This window comes from Ctenopharyngodon idella, chromosome 14, assembly GCF_019924925.1.
Source record: "Ctenopharyngodon idella isolate HZGC_01 chromosome 14, HZGC01, whole genome shotgun sequence".
Classification (NCBI taxonomy): domain Eukaryota; kingdom Metazoa; phylum Chordata; class Actinopteri; order Cypriniformes; family Xenocyprididae; genus Ctenopharyngodon; species Ctenopharyngodon idella.
Window position 1 is genome coordinate 13,113,224 of NC_067233.1, and position 20,090 is coordinate 13,133,313.

Consider the following 20,090-nt stretch of genomic DNA (forward strand, 5'->3'; position numbering starts at 1 on the left):
ATATTATTATTATATTTTCTTTGTTATTGGCCACAAAAAAGATGGTGTTAATTTGACATGTTGACTATAGCGTCACACTACTAAAAGGGGGTAACATTGAAAAATATTGAACGAATGTTTTGACCTGCAACATGTGACAAACTGCACATACAAGTACCACTTGGTTAAAATCTATCTTTATTAGTTGTGGTTTTATGGTATTCACCTGTTTACTCAGCAGATATAGCAAAAAATATGATGATATTTGAAAGTTTGGAGGATAAACTTGCTTGAGAACCACTGCTAGAGAATTTATTTGTAATGTCAGTGTAATGCCAGTGTCTCACATTATGTGGCAAAGTGAACAACCAACTCCGGTAAATGTGTGGCCTATTTAATAAACTGTTGTCTTATGCTCCATTGTGCAGAACACTCAACCAGTAAACTCTCCTCCCTCATGACACACACCTAGCCAATTGCCCATGCAAGACACAGTGGCAATATACAGTCATTTTAACCATGTGCAGTTGAGCCTGTAATTGTCATAATTTATATTACCGCACCAAAACTCGCTCTCTCTAAAATGTTATAATATTTGAAGCGACATTAAAATCGATGACATTGGACATATGAGGAAAACAAACTGACTGTTGAAATATTACTTAATAATATGCCCTGGAATGTATTTAAGTTGTAGAAGCCTTGTTTTCTCATAAGTTCATGACTTGATTGCGCTCGCGGATGTCAAGTCTCTCGCGCGCGCAAGAGAAGCGCACAGTCTGCCGAGAGCGCGTGAGTCAGTTCACGTGCAGAAAAGAAAATCCCGTAGATCTTTTATCATTACGCTCGTGTTTGTGGGCGATTATCACTGAAAGGGAACCGAACAACTCTTCAGGCGTAAGACGCGTTCGTATTTACACAATCTGAGCGCATAACATGAGCTGAGCTGGATACCTTATTGAAGCGTATTCAAATTTGTTTGTCTTATTCGCAGGGACTGTCGTGAAGTGTACGGGGAAAATGGATCTGTAAAGGCGCGATTTTTGTCTGTCAGTTGATGTAAGTGTGGACGGAGGGGCTCGTACAGGAGATGGCAGCTCTGATGGCTTTAGGACTTTGGTTTGTCGCACTCACCGTGGCGAGTAAGTAAGCAAGCGGATCTTTTTTTCCATTGGTGTGTGTTACTGCGTTATCAGTAAAACCTACGCTCTTAACCTCTATTTTATATGGTTACGAATCTTAAATGTGCTTATTTTTTATTTAAGTTTTTATAAAGTTAATGAAAGCGCGTGTTTTTTAATTTCTGGTCAAAATTTGTCAGTCACAGATTGTTAAATAAGACAATTGAGAACAGCAAATTATTGTTTAAATATTTTAATATTTAAATGACAGCCCAATAATTAAGACTTTGATGTACATTGTTAAAATGTGAATCAGTCAGTTGACTCTGTTTTCCCACTGGTTACAAATGTGAAATGAAATCTTTATGTATTATGAGCATGACAAATATGAGCTAAATCGATTTTGATATTAAATTAATAATAGACTTTACATAATATTATGTACTAAATATTCTAGTTGCATCTGTATTATGGCAGGTATTATTGCTTGCTTTTGTGAAGGTTTTACACAGACATAATGTTTCAGAAGGGAAAACAAGAATTAAATGGCTCTAGTTATGCGACAATTTACACCAGACATGTAAAAGATTCTCATGAAATCAAATTATGTATTGCAAATTATATCAACAAGTCTCTTTAGACCTGTAACCAGTGTGTTTAAAGGGGTTAAATTGGGTCAGTCCACATAATGGCACGTTCTCTGTGCCCCATAGCTCAGTTCACTCACAGATCTGTTTCCAACTGTTAAGTATCACGTCAGTGCCCACACAGCAGACAGTCTTTTGTGAGTGCATCATGTTTCATTGAATACAAATGATGAAGTCTTGACTTTTAATCACATAAAATCATTGATTGGACACCGAACATTAAATAGCTGTAAGATTATTTACAATTAATAGATTACCACCAATAGGTTAAATGGTCAGATGTTGTTCTCATGATCCACAAGCAGTAGAGCAGGGAAACTTAGGCAGATGTACAATTTAGTATTAGAGTGTCTTTTTCAGTCAGTTTCAGGGCATGCATGGTAATACCATGTGTATATGTGTGTGCGTTTTGGTTCTTGAGGCATGCTAACTCTGTCATAACTCTGATTAGATCTTGCTCAGTGAGTCAGAGTTGCAGAGAGGGTATCTTAAACACGTTCATGAATGCGCACACAAACATACAGAACAGAACTTGACTTCAGAGGAGCGTGTTTCTGTGAAGGACAGCTTTTATTGAAAATCTTATTTGAATCTTCTTGCACTTGAACTTTTTTTAAGTTCAATGAATTGACTTGCTTTATAGCTTAAACATTTTATGTATGATCAAACCCCACAGTTGCACATACTGTTAACTGAAGAAATATATTATGACTGGCTGAACTAAAAAGAGTTGTTTTGTTTTTTTATTGGTCTGTGTGGTGTAGAGGCAGTGTCTTAACTCTATTAATTATTTATTAGGCCTTGCATTCTAACAGAAAGTAAACTAAGCCCTTGTATAAGCAGTATTGATCACTGTATCAGTGCTCCCATTAATGATTTTTATTGCTGAAGTATTTCCACTCATTAAGCAGTGGGTCAATTACACACAGGTAACCAAGGTCATGATAAAACACACGTACATGCATATATACATTATTATTTTTTTTTTATATATAGTTTAAAATATTTTATAAATTAATAAAATCTCCCACAGTTCTCAGCCTCACCCCACTCATCATAAGGTTAATTACATACAGTTCATTTACATAAACATCATATTCAGATCTTGGTTAAATGTTAGATAGCAAATAACACATGCTATTATAACTATCAAAGAGACTGTCATTATATACTTGCATGTATATAATCAAACAGCATACAGTATATGTGGTCTTAAAAGTTTTGCAGCCCATTCTCAACCTAACCACTGGCTCTACTCTTCACCACAATGTTAAACAACATTAAACACTAACTTATGTCTCCCTGTCTGTTAATCTTGTGCAAAAACACAAAATAACACTTAATTTCAGCATGTATTTATACAGTCTGACGCAAAGCATGAAGGGAATTAGAAATCTGCTGCAACTCAACTCAGTTTTATTAAGTTCAGCTTACTACAATGAAATTTTGAGTTCACACAACTTTTTTCTATTAATTACAATGAACTTTCATTATTATTTGATTGAAACAAACTAATTTTAATTTAATTAATTTCACTGTTCTGTGTAACAATGGCAAACATTGGTTGGAAAAAGTTATGGTAGTTAAAGGTGCAGTAAGCGATTTTTCAAAAAAGCTGTTGAAAAGTTGCTCGGACCGAGCACCACAACAAATGTGTAGCCAATCAGCATTAAGGGGCATATGATAGAGGAAGCAAGAGAGTGAGAAAGAGGGAGATTTGAAGAAAGACTGTTAAAAGAGAGAAATCTCAGAGGAAAATCAGTGGAAAAAGTGATTGGGATGGGTTATGATCAGGCAAGAGCTTTAGGAACTATGTTAATATTAGAAAAGATTTCCAGCACTGGAGAAACCTAAGTGGGAAGGCCTGAAAACAGACGCAGAGGTTGCGTTGTTTCTGCTCCATACGTGAGTAACAGTCACAGAAAAAAGAAATGCTGTTATTGTAATATAGTAGCAGGACAGTTTTGAGTGTCATTTTTTGTCTGGAGCTCCTGCTGGAGCTCCTGCTGCTAAACTATGTTAATTTTCATAATCTTCGCTTTATTTTTCGTGAAGCATTATTTTGCTTCGCTTCTGCTATAATAAATAGACATCCACTCTTGCATTGCGTGTGTAACGGAGGCCAGCTAGTGACCTCGAGACCAACGTGGAGCTGGCGGTAAAGTGTTCATGAATTTTGGAGGCGTAGCACTGAAGAGAGGGGTGGGTTTGTTTGGGTTAATTTCAAATATCAACAGTGTTCAACAACAATTCTGGGAGATTGCATAATGCACCTTTAACAACATAATTTAAAGTGATAATAACGACAATGTATTATATAAAATATATGCAATATAAAAACATTTGGTGTAGCTGACATGTAGGGAAATTCCTCTTACTAGTCATCTAAAGTTGCTTTTAATGCAACAATTACCTGTTAATTAGTATATTGAAACCTTTGAAAAGCTTGAAACAAGATGCTTTGCCCAATTAATGGAAGTCAGGGTACCTGAATCAGGTTTTTTACAATTGGGTCAAATCATAATCTCTGTAGGAATTGTGAAAATATTTTCTGTTATTGCAGAAAATGTGTGACATACTGAAACCTCCACACAGTCTCAGATTCTTAATGTAATGCAAACTGAAATGTGGGGAAAAGCCTTTAGCAGAAAGAAAGTGTCTTATCAAGAGTGAGAGAAAAAGCAAAACGCTCTCTTTTAGAGTTAAGAGCAGCATGAAGTGGAATCGACACTCACACACTGCCTAAGTCACTGCCTGAAACTGCAGCACTAGGGTAACTGTAGGGCCACAGCAATTGAATATGTGTATAAATATTTGTGTAAGTTGTTTGATGCAGTAGAGCTTGGCCACAGATGGAGTAGCTTTTAATAATTTAGTCGGTGGATATTTATGCCTTTCAAACACCGATAACACACATTTGCTGATACACACTGGTTAAGCACCACCCTCTCAAACCATAGAGCACTGTATTTAACTGTATTTAAATTAGATTGGGAAGTGTTTATGTGCATGTAAGTCTGTGTGCTAGTGCTAACAGTGAATGTATGTTATCCACAGTAAAGTATTTTGAGAGTTAGACTAGGCCTGTGTGTGTTTGTCTGTGTTGGTGTGTATCTGTTGTTGCTGTCTGTGTGATGAGGCAGGTTTTATTTTAGTGCAGCTGAATTATTCACAGAGTTGAAGTGCACCGGGGTGGAAAAGCTCAGTGCATGCAACTGTGAGTGCTTGTGTAGTTGTATAATCTTGAGATGGTGCAAGTGTGTGATTCTTTTCAAGGCCCTGTCCTGCCTCGTTGTTTAGGAGTGTGTGTGTTTTTTTGAAGAGCCCTGAAGCAGGACACGGTCCTTGTCTGAGCAAGTCGAGGGTTTTAGCAACACTTTTTTTCTTTGGGTTTTCTACAGATAATAGTCACTTCTGTAGACAGCATCATCCACACTATAATTTCTAACTGTTATATTACTGATTTTTTTTTATTATATTGGAGTACTGTATTTGTTAATTAATAAGTGCAATCTTCACTATAGTGGAATCTCATCGGACGCAGTTGTTCTATAGGAAGTACAGTGATTGAGTTGTTGTGAATCAAAAGCACCCCCCAATGTGAGTTTTTGGTTATACTCATTAATTTGCCAAAAGTATTGGGACACCCCTTCAAATCATTGAATTCAGGTGTTCCAATCACTTCCATGGCCACAGGTGTATAAAATCAAGCACCTAGGCATGCAGACTGCTTCTACAAACATTTGTGAAAGAATGGGTCGCTCTCAGGAGCTCAGTGAATTCAAGCGTGGTACCATGATAGATTGCCACCTGTGCAATAAGTCCATTCGTGAAATTTCCTCACTACTAAATATTCCACGGTCAACTGTTAGTGGTATCATAACAAAGTGGAAGCAATTGGGAGCAACAGCAACTCAGCCACGATGTGGTAGGCCACATAAAATAACAGAGCGGGGTCAGCGCATGCTGAGGCGCACAGTGTGCAGAAGTCGGCAACTTTCTGCAGAGTCAATAGCTACAGACCTCCAAACTTCATGTGGCCTTCAAATTAGCTCAAGAACAGCGTGTAGAAAGCTTTATGGAATGGGTTTCCATGCCTGAGCAGCTGCATCCAAGCCTTACGTCACAGAGTGCAGTGCAAAGCGTCGGATGCAGTGGTGGAAAGCACGCCGCACTGCACTCTAGAGCAGTGGAGACGTGTTCTCTGGAGTGACGAATCACGCTTCTCTGTCTGGCAATCTGATGGACGAGTCTGGGTTTGGCGGTTGCCAGAAGAACGGTACTTGCCTGACTGCATTGTGCCAAGTGTAAAGTTTGGTGGAGGGGGGATTATGGTGTGGGGTTGTTTTTCAGGGGTTGGGCTTGGCCCCTTAGTTACGGTGAAAGGAACTCTTAATGCTTCAGCGTACCAAGACATTTTGGACAATTTCATGCTTCCATATTTGTGGGAACAGTTTGGGGATGGCCCCTTTCTGTTCCAACATGACTGCACACCAGTGCACAAAGCAAGGTCCATAAAGACATGGATGAGCGAGTTTGGTGTGGAGAAACTAGACTGGCCTGCACAGAGTCCTGACCTCAAACCGATAGAACACCTTTGGGATGAATTAGAGCGGAGACTGTGAGCCAGGCCTTCTCGCCAACATCACTGCCTGACCTCACAAATGCACTTCTAGAAGAATGGTTAAAAATTCCCATAAACACACTCCTAAACCTTGTGGAAAGCCTTTCCAGAAGAGTTGAAGCTGTTATAGCTGCAAAGGGTGGGCCAACTCCATATTAAACCCTACGGATTAAGAATGGGATGTCATTAAAGTTCATGTGCATGTAAAGGCAAGCGTCCCAGAACTTTTGGCAATGTAGTGTATATGTCAACAAACTCCCATTGGAGAATTTGTAGACTGTTAGCTTGGGTTAGGGTTTGTAGAATAAGTTGACATGTAGTTGCAAAGTTACTTTATAGCAAAAGACAAGTAATTTCACTTGGCAGCCATCTTTGAAACGCCTCTCAGGCATGCAAGTGCAGATCCTATCTCTTTGAATGGGGAAACATCAAATTCTCCAAAGCTGGAGCTTCTCCGGAGCTTCTAACGACCACTGCAGTGACGTGATGACTTCACCAATTGGTGTTTGGCTTTTTATTTAGAAGGTGGGACTTATTCTGCCATATTGCACGTTGCACTTTCTCCCTTTCATAACAATACAAGTGACGTGTCTTGTGTTATTCTATAGTCTTTGCTTATAGTCAGTAGAATATTTGTTGGGACGCCATCAGAATGAATTGTTAGCAGATATCAAACAGGCAGTCAACTATGACTGATATATGACTGGTAGTTGACTTACAGTTAGTGGAATGTCTAAAGCCGGGGACACACTTAACGACTAGCTAAAACATTCTAAGACTGAGCTCAACACACAAAGACTGTTTTCTTTGACTGAAGCAGATTTAAATACTTACACACGGAATTTAAACAAATAACGACTGAACACAACTGGCTCTGACTCGGCGCGTTTGGGCATGATCAGTCGTAAGTATCAAATTACATCAATAATCGGCCTTACAATCGTTAAGTGTGTCCCCGGCTTAAAGTGGACTATTGAAATAAAGTGTAACTGTTTTTCCCCCTACAGAGTTTAGGGATATTACAGTGCAAATTTGTTATACTTGAATTTCAGATTTGAATACAACCTGTTAGTGTTAAATAAACCAACACAAAACAAGTCTTTTACTTGATGTCACTTTATCACTCTGTTTTTTTCTTGAATATTACAATATCTTCTAGCAATCTAGAAGCTGTGACTAGAAGCTGTTCCATTATGTTGCCTTGCCCATAATATGTAACATGATGCAACTGAAAACCAAAACTAACATGGTTACTGCTTTGTTTGTTGTGTTCATTTATGGTCATGCCATTTTGCTCACTAACCCCTCATTATGATAATTACTGTCAGACTCTGCTTTCATATGCTGAAATATGAGAGCTTGTGATAAAGAGAATGTGTGCTGATGGGGCAGTGATGGGCTGAACTGCTGACTCATGTTTGGCATTACAGAATGATCGTCCCCATAGGGTCTTAATGAGAGATGTGGCACAGGGCTTCTATGACCCTCTGCATGCTGTCCCTGAATCATGAGGACTGTTGCTTCGGTGCATCTTATTTACAAATGAATGGGGCTCATTATGTAACTGTCCAGATTCATAATAATGGATGTGTTAATTCTTTTGAGTTGGTAATGGAATTGAACATTTTTAAGAGACATTTACCACAGGTAGCATCAACATGTGCTTAGAGAGATTCAAAAACAGATTGTTATTGCCTTGTTTTTGTAGATATGTTTTTAATAGAGCTGTCAGCTGAATAATTTTTTAATATTAATTCATAATTAATATGATATGATTTCATATATCACTATTTGCTGAGAAGAAATACATAAGATAAATACATTATTAAGACAGGTCATAATGCATTGAATGGACATTTAAAAAAGTGTGTTTAGTAGTTAAAAATCTTAATTTATCTGTACAAACACAGTCTGGTGCCATTTCAAATAAAAAAAAAAGTGATTTCACTCTCAGCTTTGAGATATTTTTTGGAGAGTTAAAGATCATGGTGTTCATTTAATTTCTCGTATGTTTCAGCTGTACTTGTTGAGCTGTTAGTCAGATGGAGTATGTCTCACTGAACACAGGCTGGGTGATTGTGTGTTGAATGCTGACTGCTGCCCCAGTGCCTCTTCTGTCAACTTCAATCTTGTAGTCTCTGTACTCATTGTCCCCACAGTACACTGCTTGTCCACAGTGTGATGTCATTTGTCCTGACTTGCTGTCCCTTAGAGACAGTGGTACAGAAACACCAGTAGAGTTTTGGGATTTCTCTTTTGCTTCTTTCTGAAACTTACTTTTTGGCCTCCCTGTTTTGATCTGCATATAAGTGTTTGGTAACACTTTATTTTACATTGTCTTTGTTACACGTTGCATGTACTTACTATAGTAATAACAGTTATGCATAATTACATGCAACTAGCCCTAATCCAAACCTAATATAACCCTAATAGTTCATGGTAGTTAATATTAGTATTACTCAGTACTTGATGTATAATTACAATGTAACAACAACACCTTAAAATAAAGTGAAACCTAGTGTTTAAAATTACCCTTTCAGACTTGCTAATAATGGGTAAAATTAGAAAATCTAACAGTCATAAGTTTAATTGGCCATAAAACTATTTTTCATATTATTTCCTTACAATATAGTTATGTATATGATCAATTTTTTTTCAAGTATAAAACTTGAGAACAGTATAAAAGAACTTTGTTAAACATTTGATGGTAATTTTTTCAGTAACACTTTATTTTGATGATCCCCTTTAGACATTTTGTTGACTATAAGTAACACTGCCCCTACATGTCAACTCTAATTAGAGTATTAGTCTGCATAGTTTCTGCTAACACGTTATTGTGATGGTCCCCCAACAGACATTCTACTGACTCTAATTAACTTTTTTAAGCAGATGTAAACTTCTTCTACTAACCCTAACCCCTTATTCTACCAGCCCTACCCCTAACAGTCTACTAACACTCAACTAATACTCTAATGAGAGTTAGTTGACATGTAGGTCCAACGTTACGTCTAAAGGGGACCATCAAAATAAAGTGTAACCAATTTTTTCTCTATGTAAAGGCTGTTAAGAGACAGTAATTGATTTTTTTTTTTTTTATAGAAATTTTAGATCTATTAGATTGTTGTCTTCACAGGATGTGACAAAGCAACTGTTGCAAATCCATTTGTTCTTCCTGTAAGAAGTAGTGCGAGCACTTGAAGTATGTCAGACTCAGAAATAGAATGGGGCATCAGTTTACTGTTGGAGATGTGTTTTGACGCGTTGCACCACATCAAGTGTAGACACAGTGTTATGCTCACCAAGGCTGCATTTATTTGATTAAAATTATAGTAAAAAAGAAAAAAAAATCTTAATCTTATGCCGGTAGAGTATATTTTTGGGCTTTCCCCCTTTATGTAGATTTAAAAAAAAATACTTAAAGGTGCAATATGTAGTTTTTCATCTGCTAGAGGTCGCCTATTCAAACAAAGGTGTAACTTGATGACGCCACGTTTGAGCGAGGAATGTTGGGACATGTGGTCTTCACCTCACAGCCGGTGGAAAAGAATCAGGATAGGACTCGGGCAGAAATAATGTTCATGGATGAGATTATTAACGTTACTGTAGTATGAAGCAGAGCAGGACCGAGTGTTGTGGAAGCTGAACGAGGCAGCTGGAGCGATTGTTAATGAGAGCCGAACGCGACACGCGCCTCGTGAGCAGCGGAACTTTTATTATGCCACAGTCGCCGGCGCCACTTCCGCTTTTTCCGGTCATGAGTATGAGGTAACGGACCTCTGTTTATCATATTAGATACATTTGAGTGTGTTGAAAATGATGTTATAACGTTACTCTGTGCGTTCGCTCGGCGGCTGCTGTGAGACACTTGTTGCACACTGCAGTAAGCTAGATCGATTTTAGAATATCATATTAATAAATGCTGGATGGCTTGTGTTGATAAATGGCATGCAGTTAATTTTAAAACATATTGTATGATGGAGAAAATACTGTATTACTGTTACTAAAAATAAAGCTGCATCTGATTATGCTATGTTAGCTAACATTAACTGAAAAAATAGTGTTTTTCTCTGAGGCATGGTACTCGCAAAAAATCAAGAAAATTAGATTTAAACAATAAGACTAAACGGGTTGAGCTATATAACAGTGATTAGTTTTCTGTCTATAAATGTATCAAAACAGATGTTCCCTTGTCTAATAAAACATGTAATATATTAAAGCGTCTTTGATGTTTCCATGGTTTCTACAAAATAAAACCAGAAACCGAGGTTAATGCGGATATGACGCCATTGACAGGCGACTACCGGGCACGTCCCGTATCCTTGGTTAAAACAGCAATTTTCTCACGATTTGCAAATAGTTGGAAACATTTGGGATATTGTAAGTACTCAACTGAACACAATATATAACATTTGCTCAGTGGTTATTGAATATTTTACTGCAAAAATCTTACATATTGCAGCTTTAATTTTGCACCATGAGTGTATTAATGGTATTTAAAAATCTGTGGTTATTAATACATATGTAAAACGTTTTTAACAGTTTATGTCTGTGTTTTTCAGCTGTATGTTGTTCAGAGGTGGAGGAGCGGTTAATAAACTATTTACTCTCCCCTGACCGATACAACAAGCTGATCCGGCCGGCGGTCAACAAGAGCCAGCAGGTCACCATTGCAATCCAAGTGTCTCTTGCCCAGCTCATCAGTGTGGTGGGTACAGTTGAAACGTGAAAAGCTGCCACACATTGCTCATTTGATTATATCAATGTTATATATGAATGTTTGTATTTCAGAATGAAAGAGAGCAGATCATGACCACAAACTGTTGGCTTACTCAGGTATAAGCAGTGGAACTTTTGTGTTTGTGTTGTAATTTTTTCAAAATAAAAGTCTTTCTAAGGCGTGTGTCTTTTGCAGGTATGGAATGATTATCGATTGATGTGGGATCCAGAGGAGTATGAAGGGATCAGGAAAGTTCGCCTTCCTTCCCAACATATATGGCTGCCTGACATTGTCCTGTACAACAAGTGAGAAACTTTCTAGTACTTAAAATACAGCAAGGTATTTTGTTCTGATTTTATTTTAACTTGTGAACACTTAAAGGGATAGTTCACCCAAAAATGAAAATTCTGTCATCATTTACTTTACACTCATGTCATTCCAAACCTGAATGACTTTCTTCCTTCTGCAGAAAACAAAAGAGAATATTTTAAGAACTGTTGAAAACACAAAAGGGCTTTTCACACTGTGCTTAAGCCCGGTTTATCGTCGGGCATCCTGAGATAAAACAGAAAAGCAAATGAAGAATAATTAGCATAGCTGCTGTTCATAACATTAAGCAAAGATAGTCATGTGCAATTGATCTGATATGAGATGTGAATGCTTGGCTAAAGAGAAGCGTCTTTAATCTAGATTTAAACTGAGTGAGTCTGAGCCCCGAACATTATCAGGAAGGCTATTCCAGAGTTTAGGAGCCAAATGTGTAAACGCTCACTCTCCCTCCTTTAGTAGACTTAGATATCCTAGGTACTACCAGAAGTCCTGAGTTTTGTGATCTTACAGAGCGCGATGGATTGTATGGCGATAGAAGATCAGTTAAATTCACAGGAGCTAAACCATTTAGGGCCTTATAGGTCAGTAGCAATACTTTATAATCGATACAGAACTGAATAGGTAACCAGTGTAGAGATGATAAAATTGGTGTTATATGATCATATTTTCTTGACCTGGTAAAAAAAGAAAAAGAAAAAAAGGATCAAAATATAATCTGTTGTGTGCTGCAGAAGTCATACATGTATGGAAAGACAAGAGGGTGAAATGATGACAGATTTTTTTTTTTTGTTTTTTTTTGGCTGAACTATCCCTTTAAATAATTTATAAGAGGCTTTATTTATGCAAAGGTTGAGTCCTTATAAAAAATACAGGTTGCAGCCGGAGACTTATTTTGTAATCTTTTTACAATGCTGCATCAATGCAGGATTTGGGCAGGGTTTCACCTTTTTCAAGGACAGAGTTACTGCGTTAATCTCAGGAAGTGAGACTGAGATTAGAATGACAGCATTTTTGCATGATGATGAGCTGGCACTTGGGATAAGAGTATCAGCTTTGAGTTTCACCTTTATTACGCACTTTATCATACACACAGGCAAAATAGGATACTTTGCTTTTTTTATTTAAAACAACATTGTGTTTGTCATTTTTAGTGCTGATGGGACATATGAAGTGTCTTTCTACTCCAATGCGGTCGTGTCAAATAACGGTGAGGTTGCCTGGCTACCACCAGCCATTTATAAGAGTGCCTGTAAAATTGAGGTCCGGGACTTCCCCTTTGACCAGCAAAACTGCACACTTAAGTTCCGTTCATGGACTTATGACCACACAGAAATTGACCTTATCTTGCTGTCAGACTTTGCCAGTCGAGATGACTTCAAGCCAAGCGGTGAGTGGGATATTGTCTCCTTACCTGGTCGCAAAAACGAAGACCCTAATGACGTCACATATTTGGATATAACATACGATTTTATCATCAGACGCAAACCACTGTTCTACACCATTAACCTAATTATCCCCTGTGTTCTCATCACTTCACTGGCCATCTTAGTTTTTTACCTACCATCAGACTGTGGGGAGAAGATGACTTTGTGTATTTCTGTTCTTCTGGCCTTAACTGTGTTCCTCTTACTGATTTCCAAAATCGTACCTCCGACCTCACTCGCTGTGCCCCTCATCGGAAAGTACTTGATGTTCACCATGGTGTTGGTGACTTTTTCAATTGTTACAAGTGTGTGTGTGCTAAACGTGCACCATCGGTCCCCAAGCACACACACTATGCCAAAGTGGGTCAAACACTACTTCCTGGCCCGTTTGCCTGCTTTCCTCTTCATGCGACGACCAGGAGAGTCCAACAAACGCGAGAAATTTCGTAGGAAGCACCAGCAGTGCTCTTCATCTGATCTCCCAGCAAAATGTGAGGCTGATGAGACTGATTCCACCTTCTTTGTCAATGAAGATTCTGTCAAGCACATCGGTTGGAGACCTGGCGAGTTGCAGGAAAACACAGAGTTTCGTAAGCGAATGGCGGTAAAATGCTCTGCGGATGTGGAGGAGGCTGTGAAGGGGGTCCGATACATTGCTGACAAGTTGAAGAATGAGGATGATGATGAAGGGGTGAGTGCTGGATTGACTTTTATTCAAATACACTGAAAAAATAAAAATGATCAATGGACCAAATTAAATTGAGCACATCTTTTCTCTGTGATTTCAACCAATAATTGTTTGTTTTATATATATATATATATATATATATATATATATATATTTGTGTTGTCAAAAGTACCGACCGCGATATCAAGTCGGTACTGAAATTTTAAAAATGTGACACTTTGAGTGCTGTTGAGCGGATTCTTAAACACCTCTAATTGGCAGTTGTGTTCACGCGCTCATCAGATATGTCTGTGATTGGCTACAATGATCAACACTTCAAAAACATGTTGTAAATATGACGATCTTTAATGAACGTTTACACCGGATACACACGGGAGAGTTTGAAAACAGGCATCTATTAGCGGACCGTCCACTGATAGACGCCCGCTTTCAAACGCTCCCACTCCCGCTTTCAAAACGCTTTCACATTCAAACATATCCGTGTGCTTTCAAACACTCCCGTGCGTTGATCATTGTAGCCAATCACAGACATATCTGATGAGCGCTGTGAACAATTTCAAAACAACCATATATTTTTAGTTAGTTTATTAAATTAAACTAAGTTATGCGTAGGTCAGGATTTCAGTACATCCAGTTACGACCTGCTAATTAATGGCTCGTTTCCACCGAACGGTATGGTTCAGTTCAGTACAGTACAGTACAGTACGATTCTGGATGGTAAACTCTGATCCGGCTTGCGTTTCCACTGCCAACACTACCCTTACTCGATAGGTGTGGTGTATGCCGGAAAGTAGCGATCGACGTCATTCTTGCATGAAGAAGAAAATGTGAGTAAACAACAATAGAGGACATACAGCAGCTTTGTTTGAGCAAAGGCTGAAGACTGCAAAGAAAAACAGCTGAAAAATACACATTGTGTTGCATTGGTATTGTGTTGTCATTCCACTTGTAGCACGCGCAAGTGACGATTCTCTGTCAACCAATCAACGTTCTGCAGTGAGTGTAGCTCCAACCTTTTGGTACCAGTACTATTACGCTAGGTATCTCAACAGAAGGGTCCCAAAAAAGTGGTACTGAACCGTACCGCTCGGTGGAATCGAGCCATAAGTATCCTACTAATTTTTAAATTGATTGCACCCAATTAAATTAAGTATAATAATAAAGAATTGTTTTGCATTAGCTCCTTGTAATTAACTAGACTGAAAATGCAGCAAAATAGTGTAAGAGGGTTACACAAACTTCTGTCACTGAAAATGTCTGCAAATTGAATTCCTTGTGCATACCTCAAAAATATGCTAAATAATAATCTTACACACAAGACTAAAGAAATGGTAATACTTTAGTTTAGGGTCCAGTTCTCACAATTAACTAGTTGCTCATTAGCATGCATATTACTTAGATATTGGCTGTTTATTAGTACTTATAAAGCACATATTAATGCCTTATTCTGCATGACCATATTCTACATCCCTTAATCTTACCCCATACCTAAACATAACAACTACCTACTAACTATTAATAAGCAGTAATTAAGAGTTTGAGGCAAAAGTCGTAGTTAATAGTTAGTTAATAGTAAGAATTGGACTCTGATCTAAAGTGTGACTAAAGTAATTATCTTTATAGTTTAGTAGTACAAGTGTTATAGAGTTGTTTAGATATATGTATTTCACAAATTAATTAAAATTAATCTGTGCATATTCTGTCTTTCTCACAGATTGTTGAGGATTGGAAATACGTGGCTATGGTGATTGACCGTCTGTTTCTGTGGATCTTTGTTTTAGTGTGCGTTACAGGAACCCTCGGCCTCTTCACGCAGCCGCTCTTCAAGAGCTATAACACACCCACCAGTGATGATTTGTAGATCACATAAAGTCAGACCAGCTTCAACCCAACCCACATATCTGTTTATTTTCAGTGCACACCCCACAACCCAGTCTTATCATGAACTTGACATGACAACCTGCTTATATCAACAAATATTGTAGCAAAAAAACAGACAAAGAACTTCAAACCTGACACTTTTCATAAAGCGTTAAGCTCTGTGTACCATTCAATGCACAATGACACAAAATTCTTAGATGCCGTTGAGTCAGAGCACAATACTGGACACACACTGAATATTTATATGCCCCTAACACTGACCCGAACTCAAAAACCCTTCAGAGCTGTCATTCATCCACAACATTTAGCCCTGGAGGCCTCAGCATTCTCTAACCTCTCATAGAAAATAACTCCCCAAATCCCAAAATGACTCCAAACCAACACTCCTCTTGATTTGTCAAAACTGACTGTTTTTCTGAAAAAATTATAATTTTCTGAAATTCCCAAAATGTTCATGTGCAGGATGATTACAAATTATTACAGTTAGACAGTGCAGTCTAGAGAACACTTGTTTACATCAGGGAACTAATTACAGACCTGTAACCGGAACATAGATTATACACCTTAACATAGTGTACTACACATGTGCATGTACCTTTCTTTAACACACGTTCACACCCCCCCTCCCCCCATTATACTGTTAGATTGGTTTAAAAGTTACATAAACAGCATCTTGCAACAGCATTTTGATTGACATATTTACAGACAGATTTTTGGACGTGCTGTCGTTGGAATGACTCATGAGTGCTTAACATATATTTATCATAATGTTATTTTATGATGATTATGTGATGGATTAAGAAAAGTAAATTAAAACCATACAAAATTGTGCCATGTCTGCGTTTTCATTTACATATATTTTACTGCTAATGTGTATTTAAATAATTTCATAAGTCATAAGGGCAAGGATTCATATAATGTTATAACTTGTTCATATAATGTCTTCATATAATGTTACAACACTTTACAATAAGGTTTCATTAGTTAACTACATTAGTTAACATGAACTAACAATGAACAGTACTTCTACAGCATTTATTAATCTTAGTTAATTTCAACATTTACTAATATATTTGTAAATGTTATATACTAATATATTTGTATCAAATGTTGTGACTGTTAAAGGGATAGTTCACCCAAAAATGAAAATTATCCCATGATTTATTCACCCTCAAGCCATCCTAGGTGTATATGACTATTTTCTTTCAGATGAACACAATCGGAGTTACATAAAAAAATATCCTGGCTCTTCAAAGCTTTATAATTGGGCACCTGATTTTAAAGTCCAAAAAAGTGCATCCATCCATCATAAAAGTAATCCATACGACTCCAGGGGGTTAATAAAGGCTTTCTGAAGCGGGGTGATGGGATTTTGTAAGAAAAATATCCATATATGAATCTTTATAAACTAAAATAACTTGCTTCCGGCATACGGCCGACGCAAATTGACTTATGCCAAAAGAGTAATATTTGACCTGATGCATTGACGAACGCAGAAGCGCAGAGGATAGAGCGAAACAAAACACCGTCACGAATTAGAAGTCTAAAACAAGCATTTTTTAAAGAGAAATATTGGAGGATTTCGATAGAAGAGGAGCTTGAGTTTGTTGCCCTGCCCAAACTTTAACCCCCTGGAGCCGTATGGATTACTTTTATGATTGATGGATGGATGCACTTTTTTAGACTTCCAAATTTAGGAGCGCCATTCACTATCATTATAAAGCTTGGAAGAGCAAGGACATTTTTTAATATAACTCTGATTGTGTTTGTCTAAAAGAAGATATTCATATTCACCTAGGATGGCTTGAGATTAAGTCACTGGATAGTTTTCATTTTTGGGTGAACTATCCCTTTAACATTAGTTAACGCACTGTGAGCTAACATGGATTTTTTTATTTACAGTTTGAAACAAAATATGTATTTAGCACAATCTTTTGAAAAAAAAAAAAAGACTCTCGAAAAACATCATTAGATAAGAGAATCTGTTGAAATAATGTTTTTTTTCTATGCTTCCACATGACTGCTTTTAACACTACACTGGTAAATAAAAACAAAGCATTCATCTGCAATGCAGAAGGGGGCCTTTTCACCTCATTACTTTAATCACCAATTTAGGACTGTATTTTTTCTGTATTAATTTCTCAGGACTCTCAGAGATGTTTTTCAGTGTTAACTCATGACTGTGGCTCTGCTGATTTGACAGGTGGTGACAGTGCAGTCGGGGGAGTGAGCAAATGGAGGCTGAGATGCATTATTTAAAGAACAGTATGAATATTTAAGTCATTTTCCAGTCTGTTTTGCTCTCTTCTGAAGACAGCAGTCTGTGTGCGGATATATGCAGACATGCATATGCAGTGTGGATGAAGGAAGCTAATAAGCACAGAATGTGAATCAGCAACCATTAAATCATAATGCCAAATGCAATACCAGAGAAGACTTCATTTAACCCTACTATTGCAATGACGTTTTCTGATTCTATCAGTGCATTTTTGATTTCGACTGAGAGTTCTGATGTGTATCAGAACATTTGACCATGTTTTTGTTATCCAGTGAAGTTTATTCCCATATTCCGAAAGATACAAAATCACATGCAATGGCGTGAGAGAAAAGTGACACAGACTCTCACGGAGGCCACAGCTGGTTCCAACTGGAGCAGAAAATCATCTGAGCTCAGATAGTAGCCATGAATGCTGAGGAGATATGTTTGCCTGAGCTGCTGCTTGGACTCAATGTGAGTGTTTACACAAGAGACACCACTGAGTTTTTAATTTGAATTTGTCTGTAAGGCTGTTGTAAACAAACACACTCTAGACTAGCACATACTGTTTCCAAGACCATTTTCTTTGACCTTCATATAACAAAAAGAAACATTTTGAATGTTTTTATACAAATAAACCCCAAAGATATAAAACTGGCCAAAGCTGAAAAAACTATCATGAAAAAAATCTGCTGCAGCATAATTTTCTTCACTTACAACAAATTACATTGTTACCTAAGTTAGTTTTTACCTGGTCCAATATATATATATATATATATATATGTGTGTGTGTGTGTGTGTGTGTGTGTGTATGTATATATACAGTATCTCAGTGTGACAACACCGAAGAAATGACACTTTGCTACAATGTAAAGTAGAGAGTGTACAGCTTGTATATCAGTGTAAATTTGCTGTCCCCTCAAAATAACTCAACACACAGCCATTAATGTCTAAACCGCTGGCCACAAAAGTGAGTACACCCCTAAGTGAAAGTCCAAATTGGGCCCAATTGGCCATTTTCTCTCCCCGGTGTCATGTGACTCTTTAGTGTTACAAGGTCTCAGGTGTGAATGGGGAGCAGGTGTGTTAAATTTGTTGTTATCGCTCTCACTCTCTCATACTGGTCACTGGAAGTTCAACATGGCACCTCATGGAAAAGAACTCTCAGAGGATCTGAAAAAAAAATTGTTGCTCTACATAAAGATGGCATAGGCTATAAGAAGATTGCCAAGACCCTGAAACTGAGCTGCAGCACGGTGGCCATACAGCGGTTTAACAGGACATGTTCCACTCAGAACAGGCCTCGCCATGGTCGACCAAAGAAGTTGAGTGCACGTGCTCAGCGTCATATCCAGAGGTTGTGTTTGGGAAATAGACGTATGAGTGCTGCCAGCATTGCTGCATTGGTTGAAGGGTTGGCGGGTCAGCCTGTCAGTGCTCAGACCATACGCCGCACACTGCATCAAATTGGTCTGCATGGCTGTCGTCCCAGAAGGAAGCCTCTTCTAAAGATGATGCACAAGAAAGCCCGCTAACAGTTTGCTGAAAACAAGCAGACTAAGGACATGGATTACTGGAACCATGTCCTGTGGTCTGATTTGGTTCAGATGGTGTCAAGCGTGTGTGGCGGCAACCAGGTGAGGGGTACAAAGACAAGTGTGTCTTGCCTACAGTCAAGCATGGTGGTGGGAGTGTCATGGTCTGGGGCTGCATGAGTGCTGCCAGCACTGGGGAGCTACAGTTCATTGAGGGAACCATGAATGCCAACATGTACTGTGACATACTGAAGCAGAGCATGATCCCTCCCTTCGGAGACTGGGCCGCAGGGCAGTATTCTAACATGATAACGACCCCAAACACACCTCCAAGATGACCACTGCCTTGCTAAAGAAGCTGAGGGTACCTAAACCCTATTGAGCATCTGGGGCATCCTCAAACGGAAGGTGGAGGAGCGCAAGGTCTCTAACATCCACCAGCTCCGTGATGTCATCATGGAGGAGTGGAAGAGGACTCCAGTGGCAACCTGTGAAGCTCTGGTGAACTCCATGACCAAGAGGGTTAAGGCAGTTCTGGAAAATAATGGTGGCCACACAAAATATTGACACTTTGGGCCCAATTTGGACATTTTCATTTAGGGATGTACTCACTTTTGTGGCCAGCGGTTTAGACATTAATGGCTGTGTGTTGAGTTATTTTGAGGGGACAGCAAATTTACACTGATATACAAGCTGTACACTCTCTACATTGTAGCAAAGTGTCATTTCTTCAGTGTTGTCACATGATAAGATATAATAAAATATTTACAAAAATGTGAGGGGTGTACTCACTTCTGTGAGATACTATATATATATATATATATATATATATATATATATATATAGGCTATATTAGATAAATTATTATTACAAGCTGATGGCCTGCT

The 20,090-nt window shown here is 38.2% G+C and overlaps 1 protein-coding gene across 1 annotated transcript; it reads left to right on the top strand.

Annotated features, from left to right (window-relative positions):
- The first annotated feature begins 536 nt into the window (after window positions 1-536).
- Window positions 537-16,240, top strand: chrnb5b (cholinergic receptor, nicotinic, beta 5b). The gene is made up of 7 exons (XM_051860966.1): window positions 537-876; window positions 974-1,121; window positions 10,931-11,076; window positions 11,160-11,204; window positions 11,284-11,393; window positions 12,570-13,533; window positions 15,245-16,240. The coding sequence occupies exons 2-7, from the start codon at window positions 1,070-1,072 to the stop codon at window positions 15,389-15,391; spliced, it is 1,464 nt and encodes a 487-aa protein (XP_051716926.1). The 5' UTR covers window positions 537-876; window positions 974-1,069; the 3' UTR covers window positions 15,392-16,240.
- The last annotated feature ends 3,850 nt before the right edge of the window (window positions 16,241-20,090 follow it).